General features: G+C 40.4%; 1 protein-coding gene across 4 annotated transcripts in view; it reads right to left on the bottom strand.

Annotated features, from left to right (window-relative positions):
* Window positions 1-360: 360 nt before the first annotated feature.
* Window positions 361-23159, bottom strand: part of MED13L (mediator complex subunit 13L) — a 405971-nt gene continuing 383172 nt past the window's right edge. For all 4 annotated transcript variants that reach the window (XM_030582917.1, XM_030582918.1, XM_030582920.1 and 1 more), the window contains 4 exons: window positions 11090-11244; window positions 7452-7613; window positions 4674-4786; window positions 361-3229 (listed from right to left, as the gene is read on the bottom strand). In XM_030582917.1, the coding sequence (XP_030438777.1) occupies window positions 3097-3229; window positions 4674-4786; window positions 7452-7613; window positions 11090-11244 (563 nt within the window). In that variant the 3' untranslated portion in view covers window positions 361-3096. The remainder of the gene's footprint in view (window positions 3230-4673; window positions 4787-7451; window positions 7614-11089; window positions 11245-23159) is intronic.

The raw sequence follows: 23159 nt of genomic DNA, 5'->3' as shown, positions 1-23159 counted from the left end.
TTGCTTTTACACTACTGCCACCTCTAAAGTAACAATTGTTATACTGAGCTATATTTAATATTTTTATTTCTTTGCAGTGTGAAGTCATATCACCCTAGGAGGAAGCCTGGAGAAACTATGGATTTTTAAATGCATCTTAACAGACAAGGTGTGTTAGTTCTAAGTTACCTTCCCTAGGGATTAGATTTGCTCCTGAAGAAATGAATACAACAAAATGCACATAATGGACCTCATTTCTGTGAATGCTGTATAGATAGTATGGTTACATATAAACACAAAACCTTTACTCTGGGACTGCTTTGCTAATAATTTTGCAGTAGTCAAAGAATATACTACAGAGAACAAAACTCTACCCAGAAGTTTCAGTAATTCAATAATTTATTCATCTAAAAAAGTGTGTAAAAGTATATAGCTCTCATCCACAAGGTATATATGAATGACATTTAAAATGGAGGTCTTTATTATTATTGTTTCTTCTTTTTATCAAAGTCTTTTTAGTGTACTGTACCAGCGATATACGGTAGATTTAAAATGAACTTCACATTTTTTTTGTTTTCTTTCAAATTGTTGGCTATATATAAAAGAAGCTCACTGCAAAATGCTCAGAGAAAAAACAAAACAGAACAAAGAAATTCAGAACTCCCCCGAAATGTACAGCTTTTACATTTAAAAAAGGTTCTGAAATATACATACAAGCATGCTGGACATTCTCCTCCTCCCCCCCACCCTCTCCCTCTAGCTCAAACAACTGTAATAATCATTTTGATTTCAGCATGATTTCCAAAGTTAGAAATTAAGAAAAAAAAACTTCTTCACGCTGTAGGAAAGCCAGGGCTTGTACATTTCAGATTAATTCAGTAAAAAACTCACAAGTAAAATAATGCATATTTAAGGGAAATATTATACAGACTTTTTCACACTGAAGTACATAAGATTTTTTTCTTTAAAATCTATTGCCATTCATTGATTTTGCACAAAAACATATAAATATGTCAACAACTTCTCTTAACTTAAAAAAGAAATTAAATAAAAATGACACCAGATGAAAACTCCTCCTTGCTGCCCTTTTTTTTATTTTTGCTTAGAACTGGGTTTCTGGGGAAGAAAAGCCCCTGGATAAAAACAGCCCATTTAAAAAAAAAAAAAAGCCCCAAACAAAACAATAATTCAAAGTTCAGATGAATCCTGGGACCAAATAACCCCAAAGTGGTAAAAGATTACAAATGTCTACTTTACATTTTTTTCCTCCCCAAGTTAAATTTTTTTATACAAGTTTACAATCTTCATCTTTTTATGCTCTTCAAAAGGCCTTGAGAATTTTCTTTTCTGATTAAGAAAAAATAGTACTGCAATATTTTTAAAGTCAATTTTACACTGTACACATTAGATACAAATAGTTTTGATATCTAATTTTTTTTACCTATACATTGCAAAGAGATACCCCCACATGGGTGGCTTGGAGCAGAGACTGAAATTATCCATTTACAGGTTACTCCTCTGCTTTCACCTTCCCATCACAAAAGCAATTTTTTAATATAATTTGTTTTAAATGTTACATTATCTCAAGAAAAATACTTTTTAAAATCATAGAATTTAATTTTTTTTTAACCAGAACATGAAAGTCTTTTGGAAGAACTTTAAATTTGTAGGATTTTCTCCATAGATAACTAGATCTTACAGCCTGATCAAAGTGCCCTGACCCCTCACATAAGGCAAGCCATGCCTGCTGCACAGTGCAAAACAAACATTAGAAAATGGAGTTTAAATATAAACCCCTTTAAGCCTGGAATGAAGGAGTCATAAAAATACTTCAATTAGCCATTAACCTTTAAAAATGGCAATCATTTTACTAAACAACGTAACTTTTCCACTATAGTGGCATAGCTTCAAGTACTAATTTAATGATATAATTTTTTAAAATTATTTCTTTGAAATAATATTCCTATAGTCAGAAAAAATACACCAGATTTGTTGTAACCGATTCAGTGTAAACAAAAAACATACTTTTGGATATGTACATGGACTAGTCTGTCCTGATCTATGGGTGACTCAGGTTTCAATAATAGTTTTCTAACATCATTAAATTCATTGGAAATATAGCTCAGTCATTGCTCTACAATAGATTAACTTATTTCAATCTGCCTTTATTTTGGGCTTTAAAATGTTTTCCCTCCCCACCCCTCTCTCTTTTCTTCCATATGGTAGTGTTATCCTTCATTAAACACTGGCCACTTCTTGCTTTAACCAGGCTAAATACAGCTGAATTCTTTAAAACAGAGTATGTTCTTATCAGAAAATGCTGACACTATTAGAGTTCTGAATGTGCTCCCCTTTCGCACATAGTCTTCCTAATTTGTATTTTGATTGTTACTGTTTTTTAGCTCCATTTCTAGGTCAGAAGAGTAAGAGGTATGTAGATAAATAATCCTCCGCTGGAACGGAGCTGGGTCTTTAGGATCATCTACTGTACCTGGTCCTCTATAATTTAAACAACAAAACCTAAAAATAAATAAAATTAAAATATCTCCGGACCATTCACATCTACATGGACAGGAAACAAATGCATGCATTCATCCCAATCCACTCTGACAGGAACTCCAGGTAGACAGAAAACTCCATTATTTATAATAGAATATAACTGGTTCTCCGTTTCTGCAAAATCCCAGCTTACATGTTCAAACAAAATAACCTTTAGGCAACCCAGACCGGTCACTACAAGACTTTACGTGCAGGGCTGAAGTTGCCCTTAATTGTAAATCAGTTTCCCCATGCAAAAGGACATCGTCTTCAGATTCTTCCTTTTCGTTATTTCACACTGACCAGTAATTACTGGGCCTCTAAGATAACACTGAATTGAGGGTACTGTATATTCATTGTTTCTGGATGGACCCAGATTTTTGATAGAAGCTGCCAAAGATGTGTCAATGGGTTGATTAGTTTTGAACACTGCAGAAATCACGTGTGCTTATGGAGGAACTGAAGCACAGCACAGGACCTCGGGCCTGGTCTGAAGAGAAGCAACGTTTTGATTTTTGCAGACTGTGGCACATTTCTTAGGTTGAGGGGGAATGAGCCAGAGGAACAAGTGCTTTTTTATTAAAGTATATTCATGATGGCGTTGTACAACTGAGTGAGCACCACAAAGTGAACAGGAAGGCAGGAGCTGCGATCCTGAGTGGCAGGGTTACACGTGAGCCAGGACAGTGCATTGTACTGCTCCAAAACAAACCTGCAAGAGAGAGAGAGAGTAGAGACTAAGTGATGGCATTGGAAAATTACGGTCCTGCTCTTCATAGACTTTAAGGCCAGAAGGGACCAGCATGATCATCTAGTTTGACCTCCTGTACATCATAGGCCACAGAACCTCACCCACCCATTCCTGTAATTGACCCCCTAACCGAGTTACTGAAGTTTTTAAATCTTGATTTAAAGACTTCAAAGTTATGGAAAATCCAGCATTTGCACATGCTTTTTTCTAAAACATTTACTTGGAAAATTTCCAACCAGCTCTGCCAAGTCAGGAATTTGCTGGAGCAAAATGTTACTAAAAACCAGGTAGATTTCCCTTGGAAACCTGCTACTGTTTTAGGGTTGACTGCTCCGCAGCCGAGTCTGGTAGCCCCTGAGAGCTGCTAGGTTGCCAGCTCCAGGGTAGAGAGATTGGCAGCCTGCAGAGCCCTGGCTGGAGCTGGGTCTGGCCAGGCTCCCTGCTTCAGAGCAGGAACTACAGAAGCCCTAAAAATCCCAATTCCAGCCAGGGCTCCAGAGTGGGGGCAGGCTAGGGCTTCCAGGCTCCCTGCTTGGAACTGAGTGCCTGTATGCCATACCACAACCCCAAAGTTCCTTTCTTTGGAGCTAGGAGCTTGGAAGTCCTAGGATGGCATCCATGGTGAGTGGCCCCACCATAGGGACTGTCCCAGAGCTGGGAACCCAAAGGTTGCTTGTTAGAAGTCTGGATGCCCTGAGGTTACTGGCCCCTAACAGTCTGTAAGATGGGGCTGCTCTGGACCTGCAGAGGCTCAGCAGAACTGACAGTCAGTTGCAGATTTTGTTTCAGAAGCACTGTGTTTCTGAAGCTAATTTTTTGATTCACAGAGACATTTTGGCAATTTTGGTTTCATTCTGATGCAGCATGAACCCAAATTTCAAACCCCCCAAGTATCTTGCTAATCAAAACCAAGTGTTTTGGCAAGATCTATTGACTTGTACACAAACCAGACTGGAAGAGAGGCTTGCTTGTTTACTTTCTACTCTATCTTTAGGAGAAGGGAAATTGAGAGAATGCATTAGCTTCTACTTAAAACACAACCAAAAAACCCATCACCCCTATTTCTCTGGACGGGAGAATGTATTCCCAACAAAGTCCCTGCCAGCTTTTTGACTGGTATGGAGAATATGAGAAATGGCCACCATTGTCCCGCTCTTCTCCCCACCCACTTTCAACTAGTGGTGGCAGGACCTGTACTCCAACAAAATTTGCCCGTCCCCTCGGGAGGGGTGTACGGAGGGTGGCTCTCTTGTGCACCCACAGAGGGCTAAGCATAATGCAGACTGGAACTGTTAAAGCAGGGTAGAGATTCTGAGGTTCAAAGCAATGGATCCCTCAGTGATGTTCAGCAAACTGTTCTCATAGCCTTGGAAGGGTGGGGAATGCACAGCCTGGAAGATGTTACCTCAAAACATCTGATGTAGTTTTAGAGTCGAGGGGGTGGGGAACCCGTTGAGAGTTCCTGACAGAGAGAAGTTCATCAGTCTGTGCTACGGAGATATGGTGATGCAGTGAGGCCTATGGAAGGAAAGCGACAAACATAGCTATTTGCGTAACAGGTGTGTCAGCAGATTTCACAAGGACCAGCAGCAATATCTCTGAGAATTTTAAAATACGCAGACCCCGCCCGCTTCCCAGGACAACTTGAAATTTTGGTTAACTAGGTTTAGACTCTAGAGCTGGACATAGTTTGTTCTCTGCTGAATCCTAGTGTGTCCATATACATTCTGTATCTCTGCAATTTCATTCTCGAATGCCTGTCTGAACCCCCAAATTTTTATGACTGGGGGTCAGATGTCTCTGAAAAATCACACTGAAATGTGGTCCACAGTCCATAGCCACCATATATGCAAAAAAGCTATTTCAAGCACTGAAAGCCAAACCGATTATGTAATGTGTTAGCAACAGGACTTATCGCACCCAATGCACTAATGAATCTAGCAGCAGAAAGTCTAAACCTGATTCACAGAGGTTTAAGGAAAGAATTCAGAAAGTTTGTCTTGTCTGTGCTGTTTCATTACTGCTGGAACTGAATAGTTCTATTATGCATTCTCTCAAACCTCAAAAACAGAGGTTTAAAATGAGCAGAAAACCTGATCTTTGATCCCCACTTTCATTTCTGCTTGGATTGTGACCTCAAATTTAGCAAGCAAAGCAGAGTTGAGCCAAGCACATACTTAGAAAGAAGGTCTCCCTGGAAAACCAGACCTGCTACAGGAGATGGCTTGATGAGTCACTGAGTTGCCCGCTTCCTTTGGTCAGTGCTGAGCCAACATCTCTTGTATAAAACATGGGGAGGTTGTGATGCTGGAGGTACCACCTTTCAGCTTTTAAATCTAGGTCACTTGTAATTATCCGAGCTTAATACAAAATCCATTTCCTCAGCCAAGTTCTCCTGCAAAGGTACCCTTACTGATGCTAACCAACTCACTTTTCTATATTCAACAACCACTACTACCACTTTAAACCTGTCTTTCCCTGTTGGGAAAGAGCAAAAGACTGGTCTCTTATAGTAGAATGATGGACACCAACATAAGAACCTAGATAGACAGAAAGACCAGTGGTACTTAAAGAAAGAATTCAAGATATTAGTTAAATTGGAAATGGGCAAGCACAACAGGACTGCCTAATTACTCTACATCTTGCTTGCTTACTTACTTTGGAATTGTATTTGGGATCCATTATTTTCCTCATTCACAAATGTGTAGTTTTGCACAATGTGCGGTTAAGAAGCTGCTGCATGCCACCCAAAGGTGACTACATTTTTCTAGTAGTTGAAGCAATTCCAGTGTATATCAGTATATGTTTTATAACGTGCTTTGTGATCCTTTGGAATGGAAAGCATTATATACACTGAAGATGATATTAAGCAAAGATTTTGTAGGATAACAGAAATATACACTAAAGACACTAACCCCCTTCTCCCTGTTCATGCATATCTTCTCCTATTTTATTACTCCTATTGCCTCCCTAACACATTATGTCTATAGAGTATCTGTGTGGTTTTGTAGTGTTTGGTCTTGCAGCTTTGACAAGCTGTAAAATTGTGTAATTACATAGATCTATTGGCGATCCTGTGAAGTGTGTGGTATTTGGAAACCTATATGATCTGTAAGTCATTTACCTTTTTGTACTATTCATGGCCTGTTTTGTTATGAAAATCTATAAAAAGTTAGTCACAGAAAAGAAACTGATTGTATATCTATCCTAGTCAGGTACTTATACTTTGTCCATCAGTGTATGAGAGCACTGGTCTAAACTGAGGGGGGGAGGAGTGTAATCAATTTAAGTTACGCAACTTCAGCTATGTGAATAACGTGGCTGAAGTCGACATACTTAGATCGACTTACTGTGGTGTCTTCACCGCGGTGAGTCGACTGTTGCTGCTCCTCCGTCAACTCTCCCTGCACCTCTCGCCAAGCTGGAGTACAGGAGTTGACGGGAGAGCACTTGGGGGTCGATTTATCACATCTAGACGACATGATAAATCAATCCCTGCTGGATCGATTGCTGCCCGCCAATCCGGCGGGTAGGGAAGACACACCCTTGGGCAAAGTTTCTAGAACTGCTGTTTTGCCTGAGCTCCTCCTGTTTGGTTTTTGTGCCACAGCTGCAGCATGGCAGAATGAGAACTATGGTTTCCTCTTCCTTAGGATGACTAGGCCTTGGGAACTGAAAGCCAGGATACCTTTCTTTAATCACTTAATGGGGGGTGCTTTAGCGTTTGGAAATTGTCAGAATCCATTGTGTGCTTGTGCAGACCAATGCAGTAGGAAAGCAGGCAGCAGGCACACACCAAATCCAAGCATAGAGGGCAGGGCTTTGGAGGGGAGCCCAGAGCTGGAGCACAGAGCAGCACCGGAGCAGTGGAGCTGCAGGTTTTTGCCTGGAGCTGGAGTGGAGCCGGAGCACAGCTCCAGAGCCCTGATGGAGGGAACCCCAACCTTGAGTTTCTCTAAGTGGGGGAAGGGATGCTCAAGTGACTGCAGATGGAGGCAAGGACCTGAGGGTAAGAGGAAGCGTAAATGGAAATGCAGCAGCCAACTGATTACATTGAAACTCAAATATAACTCTAGTTTTAAATATAATCAGTTGACACCTCTGAAAGGCAGTACTTTCCAGGAAAACTGTGGGTCTGTTTCCATGCCATTACCCCACTCTAGGGACAGGATACTAGACAAACCTTGAGGAAGAGGGGACACTGATTTTGTGCCTGTGGACAGGATGACCAGAACCACTGTGGAAGATTCTCAGCTTTGGCAGTGGATACAAAGTATCCCAGAGCAAGAGGCTGTTGCTTCAGCTCTTCAGGGGCTTCTCTGGAAAGAAGACGCTCTCCTTGGCTCTAGAGGGGGAAAACAAAAAGAAAAGCATTAGCAGCATGAAAAATCAATCAGTTCATTCCTTGTTTTACTGTCCCAACTCCTTTTCTGTAAGCTCCCACTTACTCCTTTGTTTATACACCCCTCAATTCTGAATCCAGTTTGACTTGTTGCCAGCTATCATGGTAATCTCAGACTGTGCAACATATTCCCTCTAGCTTAGTCACAGAGCTTTTCAAACCACACTATTTAGCCTTAATTTCGGGTAGTGGGGTTCTCCAGATTAACAATCCAGGAGCACCTCAGGTTCCTAAAGAACAATAGAACATGACAGGTTGAAGTGAGTCTGTTCCAGGACCTAGTGGCATGAAATTAAGGCTATATGCAGGGAAACGGGATTTGATCCTGGAGGGAATCGTTCTCTCTAGGCTGGCAGAAGATGGAGCATTCCAAAGGAAAGAATAGCTGTTTGCAGGCACTTTGGATGATTTATAGAGCAGCAGTGGCTGGAGAAACTGTATGGTTTCTACGTTTCCCAAATTTCATGAGCTTTCTAAAGCTGGTAAGAGGAGTGGTGTGTGTTCTGCTCAAGAGAGGTTAATTTCATATTTTAAACTGTAACTGCATTTTTAGGGGTACATTTGTTTTTAGTATATGTTCTTTCCCATCTTTTTATTCCTTTAATAGATTCAAACATGGTGACCTAGAAAGTTTGAAAATATTCTAGACTGAAGATATTTAGAAGAACCTGGATTGGCAATCCATTTAATCCACCCCCTTTTTGATCCAGTGGGGAAAAAATACCCATCTGATCCCACTACACCCAAATTGGTTTCATCATGAAACCTTCCAGTGCTAGTCCTTGAAGCAGCTCTTTCTCCATCAGTAATATCTTAATCAGGCATCAAAGAAAGTTAAACAGCCCATAAAGTGGTTATGCTTAGAAAGGGCTGCAGCTCACTTGGCTGCGGGCACTTGGAAAATCCAACAGCAGACCTTGAAACTGGCTGCTGAGCAATCAGGGCTCACACTGGTAAACTACAACAATCAATTACAGATTACATGGATGAAGGCTTGACCTTCCCTGACCCAGAAGGTAATGATCACACGCTGTTGCTTTTTTAAAAACAAAAATTACACCTCAATTACCAGGCCCTTGTTAATGGTTAAACTGAATTACTACAACAGGTTCACCCAGAAAAGACCTGTCCAGATCTCCAAGCTCTTTGGTCAATAACCTTTTTGTGCTGCTTTTAAGCCAGTTGGATAAAGTTTTCACTGAGAGTCAATTGCAGGGGTAGGTAACCTATGGCACGCGTGCTGAAGGCGGAACACAAGCTGATTTTCAGTGGCACTCACACTGCCTGGGTCCTGGCCGCTCTGCATTTTAATTTAATTTTAAATGAAGCTTCTTAAACATTTTAAAAACTTTATTTACTTTACATACAACAGTAGCTTGGTTATATATTATAGGCTTATAAAAAGAGACCTTCTAAAAACGTTAAAATGTATTACTGGCACCTGAAACCTTAAATCAGAGTGAATATATGAAGACTCGGCACAGCACTTCTGAAAGGTTGCCGACCCCTGGTCAATTGTATAAAGCAATTCTTTAAAAAATGCAAAAAAATGATAATAGAGGCTGAACAACTCAGTAAGTCAGAGAGAGAAACTTGTTAACTGATGCTCAGTGGTGGGATGCTCAAGGGTTTGGTAATAGAATATGGAGCTTTTCATCTTTCGGGTTGCTAGTTTGAAAACAACTTATGGAGTGTAATTTAGAACTACCTGATGGCCTTGAGAAGGGAGTTGAATTATTAGTGTCTAATGGACATATGTCCAGATCACAGAACACACACCCCACAATTGACCTTCTTCTTGAAAGTCTCAGCAAGGTGAGTCCCTTAAGGTGACAGCTGAGGCACACTGGCTGCAGGGCAATGCAGGAAGCTTACACTATTGCTGTGCCTGTCTGTGCCTCAATAAACGACTTTATTCTTCAGATCTGTTAACCTGGCACAGTTCCCAGCTTGAAAAATCACTGAGTTTTGAGTGGTGAGAGAGTTTTTAATAAAATAAACTATTCATTGTTTGAGCATAACGCTGTTGTGTCACAATGAATTGTTAGCGTCATCCACTCTCAATAAAGGGTCTACAGTTAAGATCTAAGGAGTGCGTTCCAGACTTAAAATCATACCAGATTTACAATTTTACTGTTTAAAACTAACAAAAATGTATCGCCGGTAGCTGGGAGATTTACACATTGCCTAGTTATAAAATATATAGTGGGCTACAAAAGCAAGCAAATTCATCCCCATTATCTTAGATTTATTTATAAAGTAAAATCCAATCTCTAATTTTTTAAAATAATTGTTGTAAAGCATGTTTCTATATATTTCAGCTTTAACTTCAACACTTCCCTAATAAAAGCCTCCCTGCTGCCATATTATAAATGCAGTGCCTGCAGTTTTTGCATATTTGTCATGGAAAGGATTATGATGGGCATAAATAAAAGCACCATGAAGTCTCTTATACAACGAAGAGAATGTGCATGTGTAAGACAACCCCGCCAAACTTGCTTCAAAATTATGCTAAATTTGATTCAACAATCAACAATTCTTTCTCAAATTAACAAAATTTGCATTTTAAATAACCGTTGATGCTGGAACTAGCTTCTCAAAAGCCACTTTAAACAGAAATAACTGATAAGGAGCATGCACCCAGGGCTAATTTTTTTCAGAGAAAGCAAAATTTGCATAAAACTCAAGCACCTGCAAAGCTTAAGTTCTGACACTGGGTTTTATCATGAGGAAAAATAGTTCACTCAAACACCAATTCCTTTTTCTGGAAAATCATTTATGTAGACTTCAAAACTAGGCCGATATCTAATCCAACTCTTTGATGGCAGAAGCAGGAACTTGTTTTCTCTCTTGCCACAGAGGGCAGGACAAGAGATAATGGGTTCAAAATACATCATAGCAGATTTAGATTAAATCGAAGAATAATAGGACAATGGAACAGACTGCCCTCCTCAAAAGGAGGCTGGATAGTTGTCTACCTTGGATGGTTTAGACACAGCAGATCCCGCATCTTGGCAGGGGGTTAGACTAGATCACCCCGGCAGTCCCTTTTAACCTTATGCATTGTGCCAAATCCTCAAAATCTTTGCTTTTCATGAATACAGATGGACATCCATTCAAGGATGTACAATATGGCTCTGGCACAAGAAACAAAAGCTCCCATCAAGATCAAGTTCCACAATGACAATTAGCTATCACTAATTTTGGAGTCGTTGATATAAATAAAGGTGTAATTGCTGCACCTTTCATCTTCTCTGATAGCATCTAGCTAACATCTTCAACTTTTTACTGTTAACTTCAAGGCTTCTTCCTCCATTAATTTCTGTCTGCAGTCAGCTGGTTAATTTTCAGAAATTACAGAAAAAGCTTTGTTGGAGATTTACTTAATATGTATGTGTCTTGAGCATTACAGTCCTTACCCTACTGTGCTGAAAGTGAGATCCCACGCCAATCCCAGAAGGGGAACCAGGGGAAGGAACTGGAGAGGAATTTGGAGAAGAGTGGAGATTCCCTGTGATTAAAATTCCAATGTCATTGTCCATGTCATCTGGGAACGGGAGGTCAAACATGTCGTCTGAAAGAAAGAGAGAGAAAAAGATAAGTCCCTTGTCTAGCCTGTGGTATAGTTAAAATAAATAAAGTCCTGTTCACTGATGACTACTGTACATTAGACACCAATTCCTTTTCCAAGATGCTCCTATTGCGACAGCCTTGATCTGTACACTGAAAAGGCTGCTGAAGGCAAGCAGTAAATCTTTTATTATTTTATCCCACTTAGTCAGCACTTTTGACCCCAGCAGCAGATTTAAAAACAAAAATAAGGTTGACAGATTGGCTGACATCTCTGACAATCCTGCATTTTAGAGATGGTCATATACTGAACAAAAGATTTTCATGTCAAATCAGCTCGCCAGCAATCCAAATGGAAGTAGTTGCTGGTTAGAATGAATTAATTCTCACAGCAGTTGGTCATAGCTGCTCTCAGCAATCTAATTGTCACCAAAATATTTGAAATGCATTAAAAACTGAAGTGTATTTAAGTTAGCTTTCAGCGGGTGCTGTACTTTAAGCTTTTAGTGCTACAGGTCAGATTCTGGCAGCCTTATTCTGTGAGTAGTCTCATTGACTTCAAGAGAACTGTGCAGAGAGTAAAGCATTACTCAATGTAAGGATAGCAGAATCTGGCCTATAGTGAAATACAAGGTTAGAAATTAATTTCATAACTAGTTCAAAATACTACACATTTTGCTAAGGTTCTGATTTTTATATTAAACTTTCATTTTCTCATTGGCCCAAAAAGGAAAACAAAGCCTGATGAATTTGCCATTTTATCTAATGAAAACCAAATCATCAGTTCATATTATTGTACCCTGGATTATACTAAATAATATCTGTGTGAGCCCAGTGAAGGCCTGGAATATAGGACAGCTTAAAACAGAGGTTGTCATACTGTGGTTCACAAAGAGTTGGGACCTTGATTCCGACTGCTTCTACAGTCATCCATGGTTTTATTTTTTGTTTTTTAAAAGCATCAACTTATGTTAAAGCAACTGAAGATGTGGAGAAGCTATGTTAGCTGACTCCAAGGGAGGATACAGGTTCTCCCCTCTGTACCTGGAACAGCTAGAGAAGCCAGAGCTGAGTCAGAAGTTGCCAGTGATAGATCTTTCTTATCATTACGCGCCCCCGTCCCTCTGCACGCACCTCCAAAAAGCATGACTTAATGCAACAGACAGTTAAAATACTTAAATATTTCCATAATACTTTGCCATTCATGCATTTGCTTTAGGTACCTAAGGACTGTGGCTAGACAGCAAATGGAATGAGGTGACCCACATAATCATAAAGAGGAAGGGAGCTGGTCCATGAATCATGCTCTTAAGATGTGGTCCAAGCTATGAAAGCTGACACATGCCAAGCTTAGAGGACTTTAGAACTGGTTGGAAAAAACAGGTCAACATTTCTGTGAAAAATATATCCCTTTTTTAATACAAATTTTTCAGCCAGCTCTAGAGGGGTTGCATTGGTATATACACCCTTTCACCTGCAAGTCAATGGTTTGAATAGGTTGTGACCAAAAAATATTATATTATGTTGGTTCAGTGGCTTAAATTAAATTTAAGTGATGGCCTCAGTCCAGTTCTTAGTAGACTGATGTCCACATCACACAACCACCGTAAGTTGCAGCTTTTCCTGTCAGTCTCACGGCAGAAGCAAAGGACTGAATGGACATTGAGACAATTTGCTCTTTCTCCTAGAAAAGTTCCTCCAAAACAGAATTAAGTCACATTAGTGAGATGAGAAAACTTGAACTCCAGCTGATCATGCTCCATCTGTTCTGTTACTAAAGAAAGTTCACTTCCCTGGGCTGTCAGTCCATTTTATTATTTTGCTTAATTTATTTTTTAAATAAAGATACCTGAATAGTTGTTATTTTTGGGCTCCAGCCTTATTAGCTAATAAATTTATTTTAAAAGAACAGCCAGTTTAAATCCAAGTTTAGACAACTTTATCATGCCCAATTATTATTATAGCCCTGATAAGTGGCATCATATAGTGATCTCAGCACTTAGACTTCTTGGTACAAGGGACAGCAAGGGAAAAAGAGGAGGTTACTTGTACAGTAACTAGAGTTCTTTGAGTTGTCTGTCCTGATATGTGCTTCATTTCAGGTGTGTATGCCCTCCACATGCCTTTGAACAGAGATTTTTGGTAGCAGTACCTGTTTGGTTTGGTCTGGTTTGCTCTAGACATCCTTGTCCCCTATACCAAGTGTAAATAGGGCAGCATGGTCAAACTACCCTCAGTTCCTTCTATACCACAAAGTCCTGTGAGACAAGATTCCAATGCAGAGGGAAAGGAAGGTGGGTAGTGGAGCCCTCATAGTGACAAACACCTTAAATGAACTCCAGTTCCTGTACAAGGCAGTTAACCCCTCCTTCTTCTTTATGTTGGTATGGCCGCTCCACTTCAGGTGACTCCTGACCAGTACATCCTGCAGGAGGTGGAAGCTTCAGAACCAGATTTAAGACTGATAACAGAACTGTAACACCAAAGGCAAAATCTGCCTTAGATGTCTACACTAAAGCACAGTGTTTGGAGAAGTTGTGAACGGAAGCCCAAGTGGCAGCTCTGCAAATTTCCGCAATTGGTATATTTTTAATAGTGTCATGGAAGGATACTAACATCTGGTAGAATTGGCTATTATTTTAGGAGGGGCTGAACGTTAACAGCCGCAAGAGAGGATGCAATCCAAAACTCACTTTGAAATTCTTTGGGTGGAAATAATGGATCCTTCAGCCCTATTGGCAAAAGAAACAGTCAGAGACTTTCTGAATGGTTGGGTTCTATCCAGACAGAAGCCTAATACCCTTCTAACATATAATGTATGGAGGGCAGCTTCCTCCTTGGTCTGATGTGGCTTAGAGAAGAAAACTGCATACTGAATGAGCTGATTGGCACGGAAGTCTGAGGATACCTTATGTAAAAACTTGTGACGTGATAGAAGGGATATTTTCTCCTTGCAGAAAACTGAAGAGGGGGATCTACCATATGCACTGGGATATTGGTGGAACAGGATAGTTTCATCAAACAACTGAGGACTAAATTTAAATCCCACACCAGAGTGAGCTCTCTAATATCTGGAAAACAGTTAATCAACCCTTTGAAAACTCCTCCACGTGGAAATGGAAGGCACTAATAGCCTCTAAATGAACTTGAATGGAACACAGGGAAAGTCTTGACTTCAAGTCCAACAGGTAATCCAGAACAGCTGAGAGGGAAGAATGGACAGGTGACAGGGGTCACTGGATACACTAATGATGAAATCTCTTCCATTTTTGCAGTAAGTCTTCCTAGTTGAGTCTTTTCTGCTGTTTAATAAAACCTACTGCACCTCTCTCAAACAAGAGACTTCTACCCTAGGGAACCATCAAGGAACCAAGCCCTGAGCCATAAAATGTTCAAATCAGGGTGGAGAACTGGACCAACTCAAGTCCTCAGTTAGCAAGTGGGAAATAATTGGAAGCTGTAAGGCTGGGTCAGAAGTGAGGTGAATCAGCAAAGGAAACCAAACTTGTCTTGGCCAAGTTGGTACAATCAGAATAACCTCGGCTCTGTTTTTCTTGATCTTGTTTAGTACTCTGAATATCAATGGTATCCGGTGACAGGCATAAAGGAGGAAGGCTTCCCTCAGGGATTGATGGCTTATGCATCCTTTAAAGCAGAGTTTCTTGCACTTTCTGTTTATGATGGTGGTAATGAAGCCACACATTAGGAAAATATGTTTGAGGATCAGGCTGTCTGATGCCCACTCATAATCTTGGGAGAAGTGCCTGCTCAATCAACCATGGTGTTTTTATTGCCTAGAAGAGGCTGAAATGAAAACATGATTGGCTATGCACTAGGTCCATAGCTTTACTGTTCCAGCACAAAGAGAAAGATCTCTTGCCTCCTTGGTGATTTATGTAGTAGATCCAGGCTATGTTGGATGTAATGATCTTGATGGATAGACCCTTGATTATTTGAAGGAAGTGAATGCAGGCACACCTGACCACTATGAGCTCCAGGAGACTGATGTAGAGAGGGGTCTCTTGGGCAGAACTTTTGTCTTAGACAGTCTGTATGGAGATGAGCTACCTATCATTTGAGGGATGCATCTGAGGCTATAGGGACGGTAGTGGGAGGTTCAGTAAAGGAAACTCCTGCACAGACCTTGGATGGGTCCTCCCTCCAATTGAGTGAACACAGAACTCAATAAGGAAAGGACACCAATTTGTCAAGGCTCAGTTTGTTTGGACTGTAGACGGTTCTCAGCTTTGGAAGCAGTGCAGGTGCAGCCTGGTGTGTAGTGTGGCAAAAATGCAAGCAGCCATAGGACCTATAAGTTGAAAACTTTTGACTATTGTTTGTGCGCTTTGTTGAACACTGGAAATCAGATTTATCAGTACTGTAAATCCGTCAGTAGGTAAGCCCTGGATGTTATGGCATCCAGAGATGCTCATATAAACAGTATATACTGAACTGCTGTCAAAGTGGACTTTTCCATGTTGAGATGGAGTCCTAACCTGTTAAACAAGGTCATAGATTTCCTTACTGCGGAGACAACTTCATTGCATGATTGGCCTCTGAGGAGCCAACTGCTGAGTTAAGGGAACACCATTATTCCACACTAACATAGGTGAGCAGCCCCCACTGCCAGGATCTTCAAAAAGACCCTGGTGAATGAATTAACCAAATGGGAGCACCCGATACTGGAAGTGATTCTGGCTGACCATGAAGCAGAGGAATGTTTTGTGAGATAGCTGTACCACAAGGTGAAAATAGGCATTCTGAAGGTTGACTCTAAATGATGGAATTATAGTTGTGAAAGTTACCATTGTGAACTTTTGAACTTTGATGAAAGTGTTCAGCACTCTGAGATCTAAGAGCAGTCTCCATCTCCTGTTCTTTTTGGGAAACAGGAAGTACTTGGAATGAAATCCCTTACCTCTCTGTTGGGCAGAAACCAGTCCAATGGCTCTGTAAAGGAGGGAGAGAACTTGTGTCTCAGTAAGTGTGTGAGAGATGGGTTTCTGAAACAGGATGAGTAGGGGTTGGGGGAATGGAAGTAAAGTAGATAAATAACCTGATGCTATAACCCCCAAAACTCATCTGACAGATGTAATCTGCTCCCATGAAAGCTGAAACCAGGGAAAAGAGTCTGCAACAGTTGGGAGAAAGTGGACAGAATAGTGCAGTTCTAGATACTGAAGTTGGGGCTGTTCTTGACCATGAACCAAAACATCAGAACTGATATTTGGACGGCGAGGAAGATTTGATAATAGTGGAAGATAAAACAAATGGTTTTCTTTTCTGAAACCCCGGCCTCTTGGATGGTTCAGATGACCTATGGAAAGTAGGGACCTGATCTGTGTGGAATCTTTGAGCTGTCTGTGACCTACTAAATTTTCTGTTGTTCATAGATGTGTAGACCCCAAGAAATGTGTGGCCCTCAACTCCTTGAGAATGTGCAAGGAGTCATCAGTGGACTCACTGAAGAGCTGAAGTCAGTCAAAAAGAAGGCCTTCTACGGTGTTCCGGATTTCCCTTGGGAATCTTGATGTTTGCCACCAAGATGCATGACAACTGCTGCAGAAACAGATCAGGCTGCTGTGTCCTCTCCATCAACGGAGGCCTATAACAAGGTCACTGCTGAACCTCTGCAATGATCATCTGAAATTGTTCCCCATTTTCTAGAGGGAGATGTTCAATAAACAAATTAAATTTGCTATAGTTTGTGTGATTATACTGAGTAATCAGAGGTTGATAATTAGTGGTCCTAAACTGTAACATCGTGAATGAGTAGCTCTTGTGACCAAAGAGATCTAGGCATTTTTGGCCCTTATCATGCGGCATTCCGTTTAAGCAAGTGACAGACACTGATTTGGTGAATGGAATGTACCTCTCTACAGACTTGCATGCCTAAACTTAATCTTCCAGTTTGTCCTGGATCTACTCTTGAATACCCAACAGATGTTGCACTTAGTTGGGATATGCATGTCTCCCAAAAAATAAATACAAGAAAGACCATCACTGTCCAGGACAGATTCCTGGCAATGTTTGAATCTCAGGGAAACAGGTTTACCCTGGGTAAATAACTATTGAGAGGAGGACCCCTTCAAAAATGGGGCATGGGAGGGTTTTCTAAGGAAATAAACCCTCTAGAAAACATACATAAAAAGAAAAATTCTAAATTGAGATTAAACTAAAAGTAGAACTACACCTAAAACTAAATCAACCAAGAAGTTATTCCTAGAGTAATCTAGAAGTGGAGACCACAGTACACTCTGCCTCAGACCAAGGCAGTTGACACTAGTTTGTCCACATTGCTCTCTGCGTGCTCTCTGTACAAGGCATGAGGATGGCTAAGAGCACGCATGTGGACCGAAGAAGAACATTAATTTCTTTGGAAAACTGTTACTACTACTAATGTTACTGTTATTCTTAATTCTTGGGACTACCTTGTCAACCTGCACCTGGTATTGTCAAGACAGGTAAACCATAAGGACGGGAAAAGTCCCTGATTGATGAGCCATATTAAGGGTATTCTCTGGAGCACATAGTTGGGTGGAGCTCTGCCAGGCCAGGTTTGCTTGCTCTGTAGAAACTTCTGTGGATTATGGGTTCTAAATTGGTTTTGCTTAAAATCCTACGACAAATGGCAATCCGTCTCCTGTTTTAAATAATAATTGCTGGTTGTTTGCTAAACTCAGTTGAGCCTGTGTGTTCTTCTGCTCTTTCTACCTTTAAAGGGAAGTGCTAATAATACTTAAAGGTCTTAGAGAGACTGAAACATTAGTTTTGCTTACAGGTCTCAAAACAGGATTGACTTATTTTAATTCCATTTGTTTATGTTAATATGTGGGAAGTGACTAAAAAGAGAGAGAGAAAACAAGTTAACTCTGTACGAAAAGTGCATTCTCATTGCCCAGTTGTTTGAAACACAAGTTATGAGGCCCAGGCTTATTCAGATGATGGAAAGTTACCAGTTTAAAACACAGAGCAAAATGTTACTTTCAATGTGGCAATATATTTTCACGATATTTTTCCTACCCAGATTTTGCAGGGAGCAGAGACATTGACAAACATAATAACAATCATGCTTAAAACTTCCACTAAAATACTCTGTTTTGGGGTGAGGGGGGTCAGGGAGAACAGTGGAAACCAAAATAAAGATTAATTAGAAGAACAGCCAGTTTTGTTTTAAAACACAGAGTAATAGCACACATTTCTAGGTAGCTTAAGTTTGCCTAATAGTATACAATTAATAGCAGGGATATAACTTGCTAAACTCTATTTCTAAACTTGTGGTGGCCGAATAGACTGATTCTATTTCATCTGAATGTAAGGGATTTAATTGCAAAGGGGAGACTTTTTGTCTTGAACTACTTAAAGTAATTTCAAGCTGGGCTGCTAAGTGTGTTTAAACCTACACGGGCTGGTTGTTTTCCTTCATCTTCTGAAGAGATGGCTAAAGCACTGAATTAACCTAGTTTATTAACTTCCTTCCTACAACCTTACTGAACAAAACAGAACTAACGCCATGCTCTGTTTAGCCTCCAAAGCACAAATGAGATGGCTAATAGCTTAGGAGGCAGTTTAATTATTAAACACAGAACAGAGTTAAGAAAATTAAATTTAACACCATTTTTGAAAACGCCAGTCCTTGTACATGATTCTAATTAGCATCTGAAGCACTAAAATCCAGGTTAATGCAGGTTAAATATTTGTACACACTGCATTCAGTCAGCATTCTAGGGCCTTGAAAGGATAGCTGCGTATGTATTAAGAATAGCTTCCCCCTTGTGAGGCCCACTGAAATTCCAGGAGGAACAGATCAAAGACTCTTTCATTAAAAATAGATTTTTTCCCCCCTACTTCATACTGCAACTTCCCTCTTGAAGCATATTATTTTATATTTTTGTAACTACCACTTTAAATTGTTTTAAAGCAATTTTTAAAGACCCTTTGCAAAATAACAAACTAGATAAACCATATTTGATAAAAGTATTAAATAAAAGCAATCTAACTGATTAAGCTTATACAGTTAATTGTATAAAAGACTACACCTGCTAGACCAACAGCCTATACAAGATTGTATTTTTTGAAACAAGATCATTCCATGCAACTTTATATACATGGCTGTTGCTTAAATAATGGGATCTTCCAATTAAAAGAATGGCCTGATCAATTCAACAGACACATGTAACTAACATATGTAACTATATGTGACTAGTCACAATAGGAAAGAACATGGTGCTGATACAAAGCTATCTGGATTCTTTTTTCATCCCCATGTACGGAATGTTCTATTGGTGCTATGCAACCTGATTTTCTACATTCAGACTAATTTATAAAGCACGCTGTTTATGCTGTTCATTTGCTTCCAGACAAGTCAGCAGAGGATGTGGTTGTTGGTCAGAATACCTAAAAAGGCTAGTCAGAATCCGTAGTACACTGTTCTTCCACCCACAAGTTACTGCCATTAAAAGTCAATGACAATCACTTGTAAAAAGGCTTGGAAGAATTCATTTTTAAAATTATGTTTCAATAAATAAAAACCGAAAAATGCTTAAAATCAATTTATTAAGCGAAATGTTCATAGTTGTGAAAAATTATGGGTCAATTTAAATTTTCACTTGTAGGAAATTATGGGGAAGACGAATTAGACAATATCTTTTATTGGTCCTGACCTGAAGACGACCTCTGTGTAAGCTCAAAAGCTTGTCTGACTCATCAACAGATGTTGGTCCAATAAGAGGAAGTTACCTTGTAACAATGGTTCTTCGAGATGTGTGTCCCTATGGGTGCTCCACTGTAAGTGAATCTGTGCCCCTGTGCCTCTAATCAGAGACTTTTGATAGCAGCGTCCCTTGAGCCTGCACATGTGTTCTCCCTCCCTCATAATCTGCCTTGAGGCTATCGAGCGCTGCACAGGCGAACCTCCCCCGCAGTTCCTTCTCTACTGCAGAACCCAATGGAGGGGAGTAGGGCGTGTTGTGGAGCACCCATAGGGACACCTCTTGAAGGTGAGTAACTTCCTCTTCTTCTTCGAGGGGTGTCTCTATGGGTGCTCCACTGTAGGTGACTGCTGAGCAGTACTCACCACTGGAGGCTGGGACTTCGGACTGGAGTCTGTTACTACAGCGAGTACTGTGGAGTCAAAGATGGCTGAATTTCCAGTGATCACATAATGTTCTGCGAAAATGTGGGCAAAGCCCAAGTCCCTGCTCTGCAGATTTCCAAGACAGGGTCATTTTTAAGAAATGTAACTGAGGTAGAAATTGACCTCATGGAGTGCGTATGGACTCTGGACGAAGGCAGCAGGTTGTGCCCTTGATAAGTGATTAATGCAGCTGAGACCCATTTGGACAGTGTTTGAGTCAATACTGCGCAGCGTTTGGATCTTTCCTCGAGCAAAAGGAAGGATTCAGGGGACTTCCTGAAGTCCTTAGTCCTGTCCAAGTAGAATGATAGTGCTCTTCTACTTCTTGCATATGCAGAATTGCCTCACTGTTGTCACAATGTGGGTTTGGGAAAAAAACCAGGAAGATGGATCTGCTGATTTATATGCAAAGTGGAGGCAACTTTAGGGAGAAACATGGGATGCGGCCTCAGAATTACTTTGTTTTTAAAAAAAACCATGCATGGTGGGTGTGCCATCAGGATTGCTAGTTCTCCTATGCAGCTAGCTGAAGTGATAGCAATTTGAAATGCTTTCTTCATGGACAGGTGTAAGAAAGAGCAAGTTGCCATGGACTCAAAGGGAGGTCTAATCAAAGCCATGAGAACTAGGTTAAGATCCCAGGAGGGGCAATCAGAATAATGCTTGCTTTGTCTCACTGAATTTTCAACAGGACCTTGGGTAGAAGAGGAAACTGGGAAAAGTTATACAAGAGGTCCCCATCCCATAGGAGGATAAGGGCATCTCCCAATGAATGTTTCCCCAGACTGGCCCTGGAGCAGTAACAAGGACATTTCTTGTTCTGGTTAGTAGCAAAGAGATCTGCAGTCAGGGTTCCCCAAAGGGTGAATGTATCTTGAAGCAGCTCTGAGTTCAGTTCTCATCTGTGGCCATGAGAAAAATTCCTACTGAAACTGTCGGCTGTCACGTTCTGTATCCCTGGTAGATAGACACCTGAGATAAGCACATTGTAATGGATGCACCAATTCCAAAGTTTGAGTGTCTCCATACCGACAGAAGGAGATCTGGCACCCTCTTGGTGATTTATGTAAAAAGGAAACACTATTAAGGAGAACACATCCACTTCTGGTACACTGGCCAACTCCTCAGACTTACATTTCTTATCTGCTAAATACTGTATATACAGTTCATAATAGTGTTTACACTTCTTTCATCACTGTCATACTTTTCCAGGCATTGTCAAAGGCTAGGTCCTCTCTATGGGCAACTCTGTGTTGTTCTAGTAAGTGTGACGCACATTCTGTAAGTAGTGCATCTACACAGTTATGATTACCTAGCATGATGGAGATGCCATCTAAAGTGAACATCACCATTACTGTGTATCCAGATTGTGATCTCTGTAGAATTGTTTTATGGCATCTTTAATATGCCGAGTACTTCATACAGAAAACTGGATAATACCAGTGTGCGCACAGTCTTGTGGTTGACGACATTCTGAGCTCAAAGCTTGATGTAGAAGATTGACATTTTGTTCACTGCAATGTTGATGCTTTTGTCAATTACCAGTGTATGAAATTGTGAATTGCATACAGCTGCCAAGATCTCATTTTGGTCTCCTGCATTAATAGATTGTAGAAATTCAAATGCATAGTTCTTGCTTCTCCAGCTGGTAGGAAGAGTAACGTATTTCACTGTATAGTCGTGAATGTGTTGCATGGGTAATATGGATGAACTTATTTATATAGCAAAAAGTATATTATCTATCAGTATTTTTACTTCATCTCAATTTTCTCACTGACATTTCCCCTTTCCTGTCCGCTTTCAGTAGACTCCACTATTAAATGCCAAATTCCAAAGCCATGTTTCCAGTTGTGTAGAATTTTTACTGCATCACCATGAGCTTTCTGAACTAAATGCCATTTCAGATAGTCCTGTTTCCATTCATTCTATTTTTTACTAGTTGTAAATGCCCTCTTTGCTTTAGCTTCAATACAGCATTTACACATGACCCCATACTGACTGAATACAGAAACATGTTTTCCAGTTTCAAGAGACCCCGGCCTAGGACACTGGTTGTTTCAGTTTCCGCCATCTCCAGAAGCTAATTGTCTTTAAATGTTGAACTACATTTTTTCTGCGCTGCTGTTGGCACCGAACAAGGAACCTGTCACACCCTAAACTGTTTGCAACTGACACAGCAAAGCACTGCATGCAATACCTGTCTGGAAAAATGAAACTGTTCCAACTACTTCAATAAAAAGGAGCTCATAGACCTCGACTAATACCAGCAAGTTCAGTTCTGGGGCTTCTTTTGTACAACAGATTCATTATGTAAAACTCTTGCAGACATTTTCTAATGTTTACGTTTGAACTGTGCCCACCTTATCAAGTTCTCCCAGCCAGCAGCTTATGAAACTTTACATTGAAAAAGATAAGATATTTTTAAAGTGACATTTCAGTAATAAATATATATATGGGGGACACAGGAATACAAACTGAGAATACATTTAGTTTCAAAAATTTGAGTTAAAAATTACACAACAGTTAGAAACCCAGGAAAAACAGGAGCCCCACGCCTTTCCTCCAGGAGCTCCTATACCCACCGCCTCCCAGGAGCCTCAGGTCTACATACTGTCCCCATTCTGTTCCTTACCACCCATCCCTGCTGGCCTGAGGCTTCCCCTTGGGAGAAGGGATTTTAGGGTCTGCCTCACATCCAGCCCCACCCCATGGGGTTCTTAGGAGGGAGCTACCATCACAGCTGAGAGTGTGAAGGTACACACAGACTGCACATCCCTGTCCCA

Source organism: Gopherus evgoodei, chromosome 13 (assembly GCF_007399415.2).
Source record: "Gopherus evgoodei ecotype Sinaloan lineage chromosome 13, rGopEvg1_v1.p, whole genome shotgun sequence".
NCBI lineage: Eukaryota > Metazoa > Chordata > Testudines > Testudinidae > Gopherus > Gopherus evgoodei.
Note: the sequence above shows the minus strand (reverse complement) of the source record. Positions and strands in the feature narration are given on the sequence as shown.